This window comes from Capricornis sumatraensis, chromosome 6, assembly GCF_032405125.1.
Source record: "Capricornis sumatraensis isolate serow.1 chromosome 6, serow.2, whole genome shotgun sequence".
Lineage (NCBI taxonomy): Eukaryota > Metazoa > Chordata > Mammalia > Artiodactyla > Bovidae > Capricornis > Capricornis sumatraensis.
This window is the reverse complement of record NC_091074.1, coordinates 88,333,395-88,350,980: the sequence shown is the minus strand read 5'-3', so window position 1 is coordinate 88,350,980 and position 17,586 is coordinate 88,333,395. Positions and strand designations below refer to the sequence as shown.

At 41.0% G+C, this 17,586-nt stretch overlaps 1 protein-coding gene across 2 annotated transcripts in view; it reads left to right on the top strand.

Moving 5' to 3' along the window:
- Nucleotides 1–17,200, top strand: part of GOLM1 (golgi membrane protein 1) — a 56,650-nt gene extending 39,450 nt beyond the window's left edge. Inside the window, exons 6-10 of one of the 2 annotated variants that reach the window (XM_068974127.1) lie at nt 2,051–2,180; nt 7,208–7,367; nt 8,135–8,404; nt 9,966–10,079; nt 15,402–17,200. In XM_068974127.1, coding sequence (XP_068830228.1) covers nt 2,051–2,180; nt 7,208–7,367; nt 8,135–8,404; nt 9,966–10,079; nt 15,402–15,412 — 685 coding nt within the window. In that variant the 3' untranslated portion in view covers nt 15,413–17,200. Of the gene's footprint in view, nt 1–2,050; nt 2,181–7,207; nt 7,368–8,134; nt 8,405–9,965; nt 10,080–15,087 lie in introns of both variants that reach the window. The other variant, XM_068974125.1, reaches the window with a different exon arrangement.
- The last annotated feature ends 386 nt before the right edge of the window (nt 17,201–17,586 follow it).

Here is a 17,586-nt window from a genome sequence, read left to right as displayed (position 1 = left end):
ATACTTTTTGAAGGTGCCTGTCTCTTTAAATATTGTTTTTTAACCTAGATCATTTTCATCAATGCTTATCTGTTACCCCTCCAAAAAAGACTTCTTAGGAGAGGCGATTTAGAAAGAATTGAGAATTGAGTCCTGAGCAATAAGGAGCTGAGAAGGAAGATGAGATAATTTAGGAGAGAAAGAACCTGGCAAGCTCAGAGTGACCTGGGCAGGGCAGATAGTATCATTTAGTCATGGAGGGTAGCAAGTTAAGAGTAGTATCTTGAGGACCAGTGTGAAAGTGACTAGTTATGTGGACCTGCTGAGAAGACTTTTTACACAGATCTGATGACGTGAATGTTAGGTCCTTTGTAATTGTCATGTAGGTCCACGAAGCTTTGTCCTTTTTCTTCCCTAAGTCTGTTTCCTCTCTGTGTTTAGATTAGGTGACGTCTGTTGTTGTATCTTCCAGTTCATTGGTTCTTTACCTACTCTGAGTTTTAAAATTCTAATTATTGCATTAAGTTTCCATTTGGTTCTTCTTTATATCTTCTCTTCTTTGCTGAAACTTTCTATTTCTTTGATGAAACTATTAAATTTTTCATTTGTTCCAAGCATGTTTTAATTACTCATTGAAACATTTCTAATGAAGTGACTGCTTTAAAATCTTTGTCAGATCATTTCAACTTCTCTGTTATATTGGTTTGGTATCTGTTGGTTGTCTCTCTTCATTCAATTTAAGATCTTCCTGGTTCTTGATAAGATGAATGATCTTTGACACCTCTAAGCAGTTGGTGGTGAAAGCCTGGCTCTTTACTGACAATGACACCACTGTCTGGGGAGAGGGAGGGGAACCTTGTTAGTGTCAGAGTGGGGTGGAAATGAAGACTTCCCATGTACTCTCCAGGTACACCACTGTGTTGTTCTAGATCCTGAGGTCCCTAACCAGTCTGCCTTCATCACTCCATCTTTCAGAGTCTTCTGTTTGTTGAAAATGTAATGTCCAGAGTTCTAGTTGTGCTTAGTGGAGGAATAGTGAAAAATACTTCTATTCTATCTTCCCCAAACGGAAATCCAATTCAGTTTTGACACCACCAAGAGTTAGCACAAACCCCGTGTTACGGGGCTCAGTCCCGCAAGACTGCCCCTCCTTTGGATGCTGGCCGTAGTTCTTGTGGCCCCAGGCCACGTGCACTTTTTGCCTGCCTAGCTACAGATTCAGGGCTTCCCACAACCCCCTCAGGATCAATAACTCGCTAGAGCTCAGGAAAGCTCTGTGTTTACAATTGCAGTTTTATTTTAAAGGATACAACTTAGCAAGCACTGAGTGGTAGGGACTCATGAGGCAAGGCCTAGGGTGGAAGTAGGGGTTAGGCAGGAGCTTCTGTTAGAGTCGGGTTGCCTCCTTACTGGTTCACAGAGATGTTCACCAAATGGGAAGCTTGCCAAGCCTTATCATCTAGGGTGCTTATCTGAGGTTTTATTACATAGGCATGACTGGTTGAATGGCCATATGATTGAACTCAATCTCCAGCCTCTCCCTCCATCCTAGAAAATGGGGCTGTAAGCTCCAACCCTCTCGTTATACAGTTGGCTCCCGTGGCCACCAGCCCCCATCCTGAAGCTGTGTAGGCTCCTCTCAGTAAGTCAGCTCCTTAGCATAAATTCAGGTATGGTGTGCAGGGGCTCATGTATAGCAGAAGACACTATTACTCAGGAAATTCCAAGGGTTGTAGGAGCTCTGTGCCGATAGTTGGGGACAAAGATCACATGGTTTTTATTATGCCACAGATTATATTAAAAAGACTTTTTTTAACCAGTTAAGTTCATTTATTTTAGAACAATATGACATATTTTTTGGAAGTTTCAGTTGACTCCAGTTTTCATGTCATTTAATAACTGAAACATACTGTTGCTCTGCCTCAGTGTCTTTTTCAGATGAAGTGCAGGAAGCAAGAAAGAGATGAGCTGTGTCTGTCTGGGAATTGGATTTCACCGTCACAGCAGGGCCAAATTTCAATAGTGTCTCTGAACAGCTGTCCTTTTCTTTTGCTTTCTTCCACCTTCACAGGAACCAGTGCATCAGTCAGATGAAAGAGGTGAAGGAGCAGTGTGAAGAGAGAATAGAAGAAGTCACCAGGAAGGGAAATGAGGCCATACCTTCGCGTGATCTGAATGAACAGAAGGACCAAAGCCAGCAGGTAATCCTGGGCTTTTTCTGCCAGGAATCTTACAAAGGTCTTCCTGCCCTCTCTTCAGGCATCCTGTTCCTTTATCTGCTGTCTAGTTTGCTCTGGTTTCCTGAGACACAACAGCCTGCAGGGCGTAGGGTCTCTGACTGAGTATGCTGTGCTCCAGGCTGTATGGAGATTGCTTCATTTAAAGCTCACAGCCACCCTGGGAGAGGGTTGTTTTTGTTTTCCTGTTTTGAGGGCGCTGAGGCCCATGGAGGTGGTCAAATACTGTCCCAAGGTCAGCGCACCTGGTCAGTGATGGAGCTGATCCGAGCCATGCTGTCAGGCTGCCTCCTGTGTAAGCACAGCCTATGGAAGTGCTGCTCAAAGCCTTCTGGGGATCTTTATTTTAAATGTAGCCATTTTATTGAGATATATTTCACCTACCATAGAGTCACCTATGTAATATTTACAGTTCAGTGCTATTAGTATATTCACATATGGGAAGTCATCATCATCACACTGTGATGGAGTCATCATCACAGTCAATTTTAGAACCTTTTCATAACTCCCAAAAGAAATCCTATACCCATTAGCTCACTCCCCTTTTACTTCCAGTTCCTGGAGGCTTAGATGGGCTGTGATCTATTTTCTGTCTTACAGATTTGCCTTATCTGGACATTTATATATGACATTTATTTATGGCAGACAACATTTATCAGTTACTTTCATATAGCTTTCAGGATTCATCCGTGTTGTAGCATGTATGAATACTTACTTTATATGGCTGAATAATATTCCATTGTATGACTGTACTGTATTTTGTTTATTTATTTGTCAGTTGATGGGCATTTGGGTTATTTCCGCTTTTTGGCTACTGTGAATAATGCTGCTGTGAATGCCCATGCACACATTTTTGTGTGAACATAGGCTTTCGTTACTTTTAGGTATATACCCGGAGTGAAATTGTTGGATCGTGTGGTAACTCTCCGCAGTGTATTGAGAAACTGCCATACTGTTTCAGAAAGTGATCATGCCCTTCTACATTCCTACCAACAGTTTATGCTGCTGCTGCTGCTAAGTCGCTTCAGTCGTGTCCGACTCTGTGCGACCCCAGAGACGGCAGCTCACCAAGCTCCCCCGTCCCTGGGATTCTCCAGGCAAGAACACTGGAGTGGGTTGCCATTGCCTTCTCCAGTGCATGAAAGTGAAAAGTGAAAGTGAAGCCTCTCAGTCGTGTCCGACTCTTAGCGACCCCATGGAGGGTACCAGTTTTTCCACATCCTTGCCAGCTCTTGTTGTTACATTTGTCTTTTTCATTATAACCATTTTAGTAGGTGTGCAGTGCTCTCTCATTGTGGTTTTGACTTGCATTTCTCAATCGTTGATGATATTGAGTCTTTTCATTATGCGTTGTTGGCTGTTTGTAATTTCTCTTTGGAGAAATTGTAAATTGTATCCTTTGTCCATTTTGAAATTGAGTTATTTTTATTGTTGAGTTGTTAGAGTTCTTTATATCTTCATATAGAGATATTAGGTGATGATTCGCCAATATTTTTTCCCATTCTGTGAGTTATCATTTCGCTTTCTTGATGGTGTTCATTGCAGTAGAGAAGTTACTAATTTTAAGTCTAGTTCATCTATTTCTTTTGCTGTTTGTTCTCTGGGTGTCATATCTAAAACTGCTTTACCTAACCTAGCATCATGAAGATTTATTCCTGCTTTTTCTCCTGAGACTTGTAAAGTTCTTAGCATTTAGTTCTTCTGTTTAGTCCTGTGATTCATGTTGAGTTAATTTTGCATATGATGTGAGGTAGTGGTTCAACTTTATTATTTTGCATGTGGATATCCAGTTGTCTCAACACCATTTGTTGGAAAAAAAAAACACACCAAAAAACAATTCTTTTCCCCACTGAGTTGCCTTGGCATCCTTGTCAGAAAAATCAGTTTACTGTAAAGATGAGGGTCTGTTTTTGGACTCTCCGTCTGTTCCTTTGATCTCTTTTTCTATCCTTATGTCCACAGTACACAGTCTGGATTACTGTATTTTTGTAATAAACTTTGAAATCAGCAGCTTTGACTGCTCCAACTTTGTTCTTTTTCAAGATTTTTTTGGCTGTTCTGCACTGGATGACTTTTTATGTGAATTTTTGGATCTGCTTGTCAGTGTCTTCAAGCCAGGTGGGATTTGGACAGAGATTATAGTCTGTAAGTCCCTTTGGGAAGTGTTGTCAGTTTAACATCCTGTCTTCTGATGTGTGAATGTGGGATTTCTTTCCATTTCTTTAAGTCCTTTAAAAATCTTTTCAATTATGTTTTGTAGTTTTCAGAATTCTTGCAATTCTTTTGTTCAATTTATTTCTAAGTATTTTTGATGCTGTTATAAATGGAATTGTTTTCTTAATGTCATTTTCAACTGTTTATTGCTAGTGTGTGGATAATTCATTTTTTATATTGATCTTGTATCTATCAGCCTTTCTGAACTTGTTTATTAGTTCAAGTAGTATTTTTTGGTGATTCCTTAGGATTTTCTGAATACAAGATTATGTCATCTAAAAATAGAGGTAGTTTAGCATCTTCTTTTCCAATCTGGATGTTTCTTTTTATCACCTAATAGCCCTAGCTAGCGGAGAAGGCAATGGCACCCCACTCCAGTACTCTTGCCTGGAAAATCCCATGGACGGAGGAGCCTGTTAGGCTGCAGTCCATGGGATCGCTAAAAGTTGGACATGACTGAGCAACACTTTCACTTTTTCCTTTCATGCATTGGAGAAGGAAATGGCAACCCACTCCAGTGTTCTTGCCTGGAGAATCCCAGGGACGGGGGAGCCTGGTGGGCTGCCGTCTATGGGGTTGCACAGAGTCGGACACGACTGAAGTGACTTAGCAGCAGCAGCCCTAGCTAGAACCCCCAGTATAATGTTAAATGTAAGTGGTGAGGATAGACATCCTTGTCTTCTTTTTGATCATAGGGGGAAAGCTTTTAACTCTTTCACTCTTAAGTCTGGTGTTAGCTGTGCAAGCATACCGCATTTTATTGTGCTTCACAGATGTTTGTGTTTTTTACATATTGAAGGATTGTGGCAACCATGTGTTGAGCAGATATATTGGCTTCATTTTTTTCCAACAGCATTTGCTCACTTCATGTCTCTTTGTCACTTTTTGGTAATTCTTAAAATATTTCAGACTTTTTCATTATTATTATATTTGTTATAGGAATCTATGATCGGGGGTCTTGATGTTACTCTTGTAATTTTTGATATTTTTAGAAAGTAAAGTATTTTTTAGTTAAGGTAGTACAGTTTTTGAACATGGTGCTGTATCCCTGATAGACTACAGAATAGTGTAAACATAGCTTTCATATGTACTGGGATACCAGGAAATTGGTGTGACTCACTTTATTGTGATATTTGCCTCACTGAACCTGTGATATATTCATGGTATGCCTGTGTATTTTTCATAGATGCACATGATCAAGTTGACGAAGCTCCCCTCTATTCATAATTTTTTGAGTGTTTTTATGAAGAAAAGCTGTTGAATTTTGCCAGTGTTTTTTCTGCATCTACTAGGATGATTGTGTTTTTTATCCTTTACACTGTTGACATAGTATTATATTAATTGACTTTTGATGTTAAACCTTGGCATTGATGGGGAAAATCCTACTTGGCCATGGTGTATAATCCTTTTGTGTGTCACATGATTTAATTTACTATTATTTTGTTGATGATTTGGGGGTCTTTGTTCATATTAGGTCTGTAGTTTTATTTTCTTGTAATGTCTTGTCAGGCTTAGGTATCAGGGTCATTATTGGGCTCATAGAATGAGTTGGGGAGTATTCCTTTCTATTGTGTTTTTGGAAGAGTTTGGGAAGATTTAGTATTAAATGGTTGGTAGAATTTACCATGGGAGCCATTTGAAACTGGGCTTTTTTAGGGGGAAAATTGTAAATTAGTACTTCAGTCTCTTGTTACAATCTGCTCAGATTTTCTACTTCTTCTTGAATGAGTTTTGGTAGTATGTGTCTTCCTAGGAACTTGTCTGTTTTAGCTAAGTTATCAAACTTGTTGGCAAACAGTTCTTGGTATTTCCTTATAATACAGTTTTTTAATTTGTGTAAGGGTTGGTAGTGTTATCCTCTCTTTGATGTTAGTAATTTGAAATTATTTTTAATTAATCTAGCTAAAGCTTGTCAAATTTGTTCATCTTTCAAGAACTAACTTTTGGTTTTGTTCATTTTCTTTGCTGTTTTTCTTTTACGTATGTCATTAATTCCTGTTCTAATCTTTACTATATCCTTCCTTGCTTTAGGTTTAGTTTTTTTCTTCTTTTTTCAAATGTCTTAAGGTGGGAGATTAGGTTATTGATTTGAGATCTGTCTTTTTTCTTGAGATAGGCCTGAAAATTTCCCTTTAAGCACTGCTTTAGTTGCCTTCCAGAAGTTTGGTGTGTTGTGTTTTCATTTTAATTTTTCTCAAGGTATTTTCTAGTTTTCCTTGTGATTTCTTTGACCCACTGGTTATTTTAGGAGTGTGTTGTCTAGTTTCCAAATATTTGTGAATTTCTCAGAAAACTTCATTCTGTTGCTGATTTATAATTTCATTCCATTGTGATTGGTGACCGTACATTGTATGAGTTCAGTCATTTAATGTTTGTTGAGGTTCGTTTTGTGGTCTAGCATCTGTCTGTCCTGGAGAGCAGTCCTCATGCACTTGAGAAGAATACACATTTGTGTGTGTTTTGCTCTTGTTGGGTTGGGTCTCTATAGATGTCTGCTTGGGTGGTTTGTCGTGTTCAAGCCTTCTCTTTCCTTGTTGACCTTCTGCCTATCTGTTAATCCAATATTGAAAGTTTTTTTTTCTGGGAGATATGGGCCCAGGCTCAGATCTCTGCTTTATGCCAGATGGTAGGGCATGACCAGGGTAGGGTATGGCATTAGTCGGGGTTTCCACGTGCTTGTTCATCAGAAGGTTGCAGTGGTCCATTGCATTGCTCAGGGTTGTTGAAGGTTCATGGTCACAGAGCCGCTGCCCTGACCACCTGTGTTCCTGTTTCAGCCCCGAGCCCCCAGTGAGCCCCAGCCCAGGCCGCAGGAGGCAGGCCCGCCCCAGGCAGAGGTGCCGGAAGCAAGAGGAAACGTGCCCAGCCACAGTGAGCCCCAGACACCAGCCCCTAGCTCCGAGGTGGCTTTCGATTTGAAGAGACAAGGTGAGAAAGGTAAGTGAAGCTTGCCAGTGACATGCTGTCTTCAGGGCCCTGTGCCAACAAAAACACAGCAGCAACTCCTGCCCCCCAAGTCCATACAAATATGCAGAGCTCACTGCTTGTGGGGAGCCCAGTAGTCGGGCTGCAGGTGGCAGTGAGTTATCTCTCTGGGCACCTGGACTCAGGGCCACGGGGCTTTTATCTGCCTTCCTGACGTCTCACCCCTGTAAACTTCCTCGTTCTTTGGCAGCTTGGTGAAGGAAGGTCTAGGTGTGCCTTTATTGAGGACAGTGGTGGGACTGTTTAGTTAAGGGGACGTGGCTGAGTCCTGGGTGGCTGTCACTGGCTCCCAGGTTCTGGGTCCCAAGTAGGGTGATCAGATAAGCCTGGCAATACCGCCTCCTCCACTTGCAGGATGCACTCAATCCAGATGACGTGGTCTGGATTTGTTTTCTACACCATTTCCTCTTTCTTGTGGTTCTGAAGATATACTCCAGGCACAGAGTGGCTTGGAGTCTGCTGCTGTTAAGTTGCTCAGTTTTGTCCAATTCTTTGCAACCCCATGGACTGTTACACAACAGGCTTCTCTGTCTTTCACCATCTCCTGGAGTTTGCTCAAACTCATGTCCATTGAGTCAGTGATGCCATCTGCCAGGCCACGGCATACATGATCAGCTACCCCGTCCATCCACAGTCCTTGGGAAGGCTCTGGGAATTGAGTGGTCTGAGGATTTCTGTTTTGTATGGTGAGGTCACAGCAAACTGTGTCCTATGCACAGAGGAAACCAAGGAAATTCAAGTCGTCAGCAAGGAGGAGCTTCAGAGGGACAGCCTGGCACTGCCGAAGGAGCCAGGCCAAGAACAGGCGGTGGAAGGAGACAGACAAGTGGGTGGAAAAGGCAATGGAGAACCTGGAGAGCTGGGCCAAATCCCACAGGTCCCAGCTGCCCTGCTGGCCAGCCAGGAGAATCAAGAGGTGGAGGGCCCTGAACGGGACCAGCTCGTCATCCGCGACGGACAGGAGGAGAGGCAGGATGCCGACGAGGAAGGTGGGTGAGAGGCTCCCTGGACTGCCCACTCCTCTGCATCAGGCACTAGCCCCCTCCATGTCCTTCCTGGTGCAGAACGGACACCCATGAAGATGACCAACCAGCAGAGTGCCATTTGGTAGTTCGTTCTGTTTGTTTGGTTCCATTGTCAGGCAGGAGGCAAGACAGAACGGCCAGGCGCTCCTAGCACTTGGAACTTGTAGAAATCATATTCACAGGGAGCCTAGAGGGCTTTCCAGGTGGAAGACCTTGGATGGGAGCTGAGCATAGAGTCCACATAGGTCTCCTGGCAGGCAGAGCCCACACATTTTCCTTGTCACTCCATCTCCTCCTGCCATGTCACTGGCAGTGCCTGCTGAACTGAAGGAGGAAGGAAGGATAGATGGAGGGTCATGCGTGTTTGAGCATTGCAGAAAAGTGACGTGGGAATCTTACCTTTCTGGTTTGGTTGACTTCTCTTTTTTAAAGAAAAGTGTGGGAAACTGAGATGAGCAGAATATTCTGGGATGTATCTTGGTCCCTGAAAGACGGAAAACATTTTAATCCTAGCTAAGCCAGGGGCGCTTAGAAGACACTTGTGTGCTGAGCCTGATAAAGTGATAGAAGGTGGGGATAGTACTTACTGGCAGAAGTTACCCTGATTTTCTGAAGAGTATGTTCTTACAAGTTTTCTGTTAAATAATTGGGGAGGGAAAAAGAAAAAGATGACACTCTGGGGGGCTGATCAGAGCGGCACTCAAGTTTCAGCTCACTCAGCAGTTGGTCACAGGGTATAACAGCTGCCAGAAGGCCTGAGCTACTGCGGGGGCCTATGTGTCACACCTTGTGAAATTCAAGGTCAGCTATAATGGTCTGATTAGTAGGATAAAGCCACATGGCACACAGGCCTGGGCTTGTTTCCTCTTCAGGCAGTTAGTGCAGGGATATAGAACTAGAGCTGACTTTTCCAGGCATGCTTTTTAAACAAAAGATCTTGTTTATACAGATATGAAATGTTTACAGTAACCCTCTGAGTATGTCTCTTGATTGCATCCTGTCCTGATCTTTTCTGGTTGCTCTTCTCTCTGGGGATGAACGCAGTGATAAATGAGCTAATTCTGTATGTTTGATGGAAAAATTTTACCCTTTGACTCACAATAGCTACTCCATTTCCTTCTCTCAGGGCAGTGAACCATTTTAAGCAGATACCTCCATTAACCAGAAACCTGTTTCCAAACAGTGATGCCTTCCTTTAACATTGAGTTGATTATCTCTTTAAAAAACTGGAATTTCGTTTGGTGAACTAGTTACCCTGATTCCAGCCTAGAATGAAGCTCTTTATTTAGGGCCATATTTTAAATAGATTCAAAGTTGGAGTGGGGCATACAAAAGTAGAGAAATCCTGCATGGTCTTTGCACTGGGAGCAAGCACATGAGTCCCTGTCATTTCCTGAGAGGAAGCAGAAAGAGCTGATTGTTAAACCAGGGTTGGGATAACCCTAGCACCCGGGCTCTGGTGTTCCCATGGCATTGAGAGAGAAATGATGTAGCTATGTTTTGTGGCTCTGTGCTCATTTTTCAGGGAGAAATCAGCAGAAACTGGGAGCTGATGATGACTACAACATGGATGAGAATGAGGCAGAATCTGAAGCAGACAAGCAGGCAGCCCTTGCAGGGAATGACAGAAGCAGAAATGGTAATTAACAGTGGTGGTGGTGGTTGGGCGGAGGGGGTCACCTTTCGTGTCTGATTTGTGGCCCTTCACTTTTGGTATGACTGTGTACTGAATCCCAACAATAATGTTGTAAGTAATCCCTAATTAGAAGACTGTTTTCTCCCGAAGTCTTGGAGTGTAGGGGCAGTGGAGAGAGGTGAGTTTCAGGAGGCCACAACGAGGACCTTTCAGAAAGTCTGCATACATGAACATGAGCATCAGCCCCCCAGGGGTCAGTGCGGATATGCTTCAGTGAAGTTTAGGAATTTCCCTTCAAAATGGTAGGTCACCACATGATCATTTCACAGCACTAGTCGAAATGCCGTGATGTGTACACAGGCAAGTTTTTATAGTAGCACTCTGTGTTATTTTGTATTACTGTTATTTTGAACTTTTGAAGAGTCTAGGCCTGTGGGATGCTCAGATTCTGGATTCATCTCCTTGTGATTGGATTCTGGTTGAACTTTTTTTTTTTAAATAGCTGCAGTTATGTTCTTCTAGCTTCACACCAGGAGGCACGGGATGGCAGGCTGATCCTTGGTTAAGGTGGTACCCATGAGGTCTCTCTGCTGCAAAGGTCGACTTTCCCTGTGTAACTAACATGTCTTACAGAGGGGGATGCTGTGCAATGGTTGACTTTGCTGTCCATTGAAAACCGTTGTCTGGATGGTCATTCCACACACTGATCCGCTGTCATTCTTTAAGGACTCCCTCACCCCCAATGTGTATACGTTTACACACACAGAGGCACACGTACTCTCTCTCCCTTGTTTTAGTTTCACTGTAGACTCAAGGTTTCCTTTCTTAAAGTTCATTTTTCCATCAAACTCTTGGTGTTTCTTTCTCAGTTTTTAAGAGTTCTTTATATGCTGGGGTGGTTGGCCTTTATCTGTGATGTTGGTTGCCAATACTACCTAGCAGTTTATCTTGATTTTGATTATGGTTTTTTGCCATGTGAAAGGTTTAAACATTTTTATGTCTTTTTTTGCCTACAGATATGGAGTCACAGTTTTCTCATTTAGAGTTGAATTCACACATTTTTTTTTGTTGTTGTTGTTCAGTATACTTTCAGATTTTTCTTCTGGTTTTATGAAGTAAATCAGATTGAGGAAAGCACACAAAACAAACGAGCTGTTAGAAGTTAAACATTTTTTAACTGCACCCTGCCTTCCGGATTCACGAAACAGAACTTGGCTTCAGGAAGTTCCTTCTTTGTTGCCTTCCTGTCCTAGCACCTTCCCTCCCTGTACTGAAATACCTGTCCTCACCTTTCCATTCAGCATTTTCTTGAATTTCTTTATGGGTTTATCACCCAAGTGGGCATCCCTGGATGCCATAGTTTAGTCTTGCCCATTTTCTTATATTTGATATGAGTTTAAGTTTCAATTTACAAGTCTTCTCTGCCTTCCTTCCTTCCATGCATTCATCCAGCCAGCCATTGCTGTTTGACCACAGTCTGGAGAGTGTTGATTGTGTATTTCATGGTTCTGTTCATGGTTTGGTTTAGTGTGTTCTTCTTTCCTCCCTATTTCATGCAGATCACCAGCTGATATCTGGAGGTGGTATTTTAATTCAGCCATTCCTATTTCATTTGTTAGTTGAAATATTTTGTAAATAGACAAGTCATGGTATTGTTCATATAGCATAGGCAGGATAAATGCTTCTTTCTCTTTACCAGTTTTCACAATAAGGAATTATTTCCTTTGACTTTTTGAAGGTGACCATTTGAAAATAAAAACTCTTAAACCTTTTTGATGGGTTTCATTCAGTTGCATTTATAATCTTTTTTGAAGTTCACATCATCCCACCTTCTTTGGCCAGTGAGGCTTTCCCCACTTTTCCCTGAACCATTGGTTCCTTTGTCTCTTGTCCTGCTTAGCCCTGCTTCACTCCACACAGTGCCTTTTCTCTGTGAGGGGCTTTACCTGAGAAGAACACGAAGAGGAGTCGTTGCCAGTGTGTTTCATGGGCCCCCACCAGCTCCTTCGTCTTCCATAGGCACACCGTGGTCACCTGCTGTGGGAGTAGCAGAGACTGCCCCTTCCAGCTGCAGCTCTCCCACTGGCCCAGGTGCTTTCTGCTGTAACCTGTTGGTTGGTAGGGTTTCTGTTGTTCTCAGGTCCATCAGAGGCTCCATTGCTTCCCTCTGTTTTCTTTCCAGACGCTGCGAGTGTATGGCTTGCTGTCCATGGATTATTTTTGACTGCTTGTATTTTGGGGTCTGCAGGACTCCTGCTCAGCTAGTTTTTCTGTAAATGGTCTCTAGTTTTTGAGTTTTTAAATTTAGTAGTTGCCTTATGTAAGGACTCTGAGAGGTTCAAAAACTATGCCACTGTTTCGGCCATCTTTCCAGAATCTTCTACTTTGATAACTTACACTTACATCTCTTAATTCATTTGACTCACTTTAAATGTTTTCAAGTGTATGGGCGTGAGATATGGGTCCAGTTTTCTTTTTCCAAAGGTGTTTGCAGTTGGCCCAACACCATCTCAAATCACCATCTCAAATCACCATCTCATAGTCAGTGATTTGAGGTGCTACTATCATCAAACACTGGATTTTCATATGTACTTGGTTCTGATTTTCAGATTTTCTATTTCTGTTCTATTGGTTTCTCTCTTGATTCACAGTGTACCACATTGTTCTAAGTATAGCAGCTTTTTTTTTTTTTTTTTTTAATCTAGCCAGTCTACTTTCTCTGGAAAATTCAAGCCAACATCCTTTGAGTAATGCTTCTTTCCTTTTGGGCTCCTCCTTGAATTCAGATTAGAAGTGTATTAGATCTTTTCAATCTATTCGTGTCTCGTGTCCTCTTTTTCATATTTTGCATTTCTGCTTCTCTGATCTGTGTTGAGAATAATTTCCTCAGAAATATCTTCCAATTCAAAAATTTTCTTTCATTTATGCCTTCTTTGCTCTGTTTTATTTTTAATTTCTAAACTTTTTACTTGGCCATTCTTTATGGGTCCTTATTCCTTGCTCATGTTTTCAAACATCCTTTATTTCTCTGTCAACATTATTTCATATGCCTTGTCTTCTAGTTGTAGTATCTGAAAACTTGCAGTGTTTCATTGTTTCTGCAGATTGTCCTCACGGTACCTTGTTTCCTTGTGTGTTTTGTGCTTCTTAACTGTGAGCTACTACTTTCCTTGGAACTTTATCTGTGGGAAGTCTTTGAGGACTGAGTTACAGAGAGAAGGTTGTTTGCCTCTGCCAGTCTCAAGGAGGGTACTGCAAATTCAAAACTCCTTTAATAAAGTAGGTTGTCACCTTTAGGGTTTTTTGGGATCACATGGAAAAATGAGAGTTTGAATTATACACATGCACGATCATCTCATGTAGTTAAGAATGCTCTAGTCCACACGAGACTTTTCATTGCAGGTTTATTTTCTGTTGCCTTTAAGTCAAGGATGTGAAACTTTAGTGTTCACGTTTATATGGGCATCCCTTTCTTCACTCCCCACCTTGAGGGGAGCCCTCATGCTTAAGGCCTTTTGAAGCTGTGAGGGGAGCTTGGAGTCTTCAGGCTTCAGCAGAAGTCCTCAGGACAAAAGCTGGCATTGATGCTTATTACCTTCAGTTGTTAATATTTCCACTTCATTTTTGATCTTCCTGCTAGTGTTGTTCATAGGCAATGCATTTCAGTGTTTTATTAATTTTTTTTTCACTTTTCATTTTGAAATAATTTAACAAAACTAGTAAGAAATTCCACAAACCTTCATCCAGGTACCCCAAGTGTTAACATCTTATGTAACCATAGTAGTTATCAAAATGAAGACATTTAATATTCACATAATGCTATTACCTATAGACATTATTCAGATTTCTTGAATTGTCCAACTAATAACCCCTTTCTGATTCAAGATCTAATCCAGGATCATATACTACATTTATCATCATATCTCTTTAGTGTCTTTTAACCTGGAACCCTGTCTTTACCACTTATAGCACTGATAATTTTTTAAGTGTTTTGGCCAATTGTTTGGTAGAAAGTTGAGTTTGATTCAGCAGTGCATCCTTAAAAAATCTTTCATATTTTATCCAGCATGTCACTTATTACAATTGGCAAAGTTGCTTGGGATTTCTAAAATTTAAAGTCTTAAGTTCATTTTTAAATTATTTTCATAGACTCTTCAGCTAATTATTTTTAATGCAAAAGATGAACATGTTAGGAGTCAGAAAATTAAGCAAATACAAGTTAGATGTGTGACTGTGCAGTGAAGCCTTGGGATCTTTCATCCTTTACACCCAGGTGTTTGTCTAAGGATTTGACCTTGTACCTGCTAAGGCTTTTAAACAAATTGAGGAGGTAAGCGAAGTAGAGAAATGGTTCTGTCAGCTCTTTTAAGAAAGAATTTTAAGTTGAAGAAATGTCATTTTAAAATTATGTCATCAAGATGGTTTCAGACACTGCTTTTCTCCAGGGAAATTAGAAGAAAAACTTTATTAGAGAACTTAAGACAGTCATTTATTTAATAAAATCATTAAGATGTACAGTAGTTGTAAATGAGGATCTTGGGTTTAGGTTATATTTGTGATGTGTCTTTTTACATCCTTTGGGTGTCGTAGGATAAAGAGGGTGGAAGCCACATATCGACATCAATTCTGTAAAGGAAGAGCTTTGGAGTCACCAAAGCTAACCTAAGTTGCAAATGGCTTTTAGAAGGCAGTGTGCTTCCTGCTGGAGGTACAGTAACAGATTCGTGCAGCGCCTGAGGGTCATGATCATGTCAAAAATTCTATGAGTACATTTCATACCATCCGTTTTGTAGAACACCATTTCACTATTTCACAGTTCATGGTACCTTGTTGGCTGTACATATGGACTCTTTTGCTATCTTGTCCTTGATGAGCAATGAAGTTCCACATTATAATGTTACCCTGGGAGACAGTCCTCTCTCTAGACACTTAAGTCAAATGGGTCCTGCCTGGGCTGGTTTCTCAAAATGCTTAATACTAGAAAATTTTGTTTTCTTTCTTTCCTTTTTAGTTCTTAACGCTGAAAATCAGAAAGGAGACACAATAAATTTACTTGATCAGCGTGAAAAGAGGAATCACACACTCTGAATCAAACTGGAATCACATTCTTGTGTGTCAGAATCAAACAGAGATCACTACAATAGTCACGAGGGATTGAATACTGTGAAATGTACTAAGTAAAATATCTAAAGATGATTATTGTGGAGTTTTAGTTTGTATTTACAATGTAGGAAAATGAGATTGTCTTTGAGACAAGTGTTTTAGAGGTATTTTTGAAGTGTTTATATTGAGGTGTCAAAATTGTTGAAATTTGTTGGCTAATAGGTATTTCATAAGAAGATCAACACCAGAAGTAGAACACAGGTTCTCCTTCAAGTACGGCAACAGCAGGATTCATATTGTGAAGTGTAACGTTTCCTGTGAAGCGGACTCCCATACTCGCAGAGCTCCTTGTCTTCAGGTCCCTCTGGAGTCATTCTCTTCGCCACATGCTGTGCTGAGACAGAAACCAGCCCTGCAGTCGGCACTGAGTGATTTTTGGTTTATTCTTCCGTGCTCACTTCTGGTTCTGACAATCAGTGGCCTAGAGCACTAACTGTTAACATAAACATCACTAGCAACGGTGTTAAACAAGTCTAAACACAGAGGTGTTTTGTGTGAGGATTTTTTAAAAGACTGCTCCTTGTACAATAACCCTTGTCATTAATGTACAAAATGCTTTCAAATGACTTGTAATTTGAATACCTGTGATCTATACTTGCCTTGCTTAGTATGTGTGGGCAAAGCATTACCAAGAAAAGCCACGTGTAGATTAGACTTCTGACACAACAGGGGCCAAAGCAGGGCTGACCTTGGGCACGTGAGGCAGAGAGGGCAGTACCGCACTGTGGGTGGATGTGCTGCAGACACTGCCTACTTCACTGCTAGAAGAAAAGAGAAATTTGATGATGAAGGAGATACACAGCATACAGATTTGGAAAGTTTAGAAAGTAAAAAAAAAAAATGCAGTAGTTGTCTTTTTCAGTTTACACATGTACCTTGCGGTAAAGGACCATATCACAAACTGATTTAAAAACCAAAATTAATTTGCAAATGACTAATCATAAAAATAGTGACATCAGGTTTGAGTTGGTTCTTAACATTGCGAATAAGAAAGACTCCCTACAGGGTTAAGTGGGTGGTGATGCTTATTAAATCAGCATTGAGTCACAGGGCTTGAGATGCAGGGGCTTCAGGTCATGTGACATAACCCCCTGGTTAACAGAGAAGAGACTAGGTCCTGGAGGACTTCTGAAGCTTCTCCAGGCCCAGCCAGAGTGCCTGCCTCGCAGCCAGCTGCGGACTCCTGGTGCCTCTGCTGCCACTGAGGGGAGGGGCCTGGTCTCCATTCAGGTTATGATTGCCAACTTGAATGCTGTGTGCTATTTTCTTACCTAATCATTAAGATTATAACTTTCCACCCAAAAAAGGCAACTGAAGGGTGTGAAAGTAGCTTTATAAGATACTCATCTAGGTCCTTGTCCAGCCTCCCTCTGTGTCTAAGTCTTAGTCAATCTTAGGGTTGATGTCTTGCATATTAGCCTTTGTTCATCTCATGTTTAATCAGTGTGCCTGGAGTTGCTGAGAAATGAAACTCTGTTCAGGTTTTAAAACTGCTTTCAGTTTTCCCTTCATCTGCTGTTGAAACTGGAATCAGCTTGTAAACTGTGGATTAAGGATGGTCGTTTGCCTTATTAATTAAACCTTTCTGTGGAATGAGATGCCAATATAAATAAAAAATAATCATGATTTAATCTCCCTGTACAGAGGCACCTGAAAGCTGTTTGTTCGGGAGGTGTGTACTTGACGTGTTTCTTCAAGCAGTCATGCTTTATTGCTGTTGGCTTCCCTTGGGATCAACTATTCCAAGGAACAATCTAGAGATGCCACAGCTATTTATTTAAAAAATAAAACCTGTGTAATAAGCATCAAATAGATTATCCAAAAACGTGGTCTTTTGGGTTCATCTAAAATCAGCAGCTAGTCCAATTTTTAATAAACCGTTTGATTCACACCCTCCTCTATATTCTCAAATGGTGTGTAGACAAGGAGTGATTATTAATTTGATCTTTTTTCCTGCAGATGAAGATTGCCATAGCAGCTTTGGATTAGATTTCATGAATCATCTAATCATTGCACCTAGCATACCTTTGTGTGATGGAATTTGAAAAAACATTCCCTGTTTAAGTCACTGTGGTGTCATTAAATAACTAGGTTGATAACTGGCATAATTGTTTTACTTGGTAATTGGTGGTTGTAATTGTAGAAGAGAATTGTAATTTCAGAGTCTTTTAAGGTCCAGGGGGGGAACTGGTCTATTCTCATTATGTATTTTAGCCTAAAAGATTATAAGGTAATCTTTATTAATGATTAATAACAATAATTAATCATTAATAGAAATGGTAATCTTTACTAATGATTGTAGATTAAGGATAGTTTAAAGGACACTCAGCCCACTTCGAACACTTGC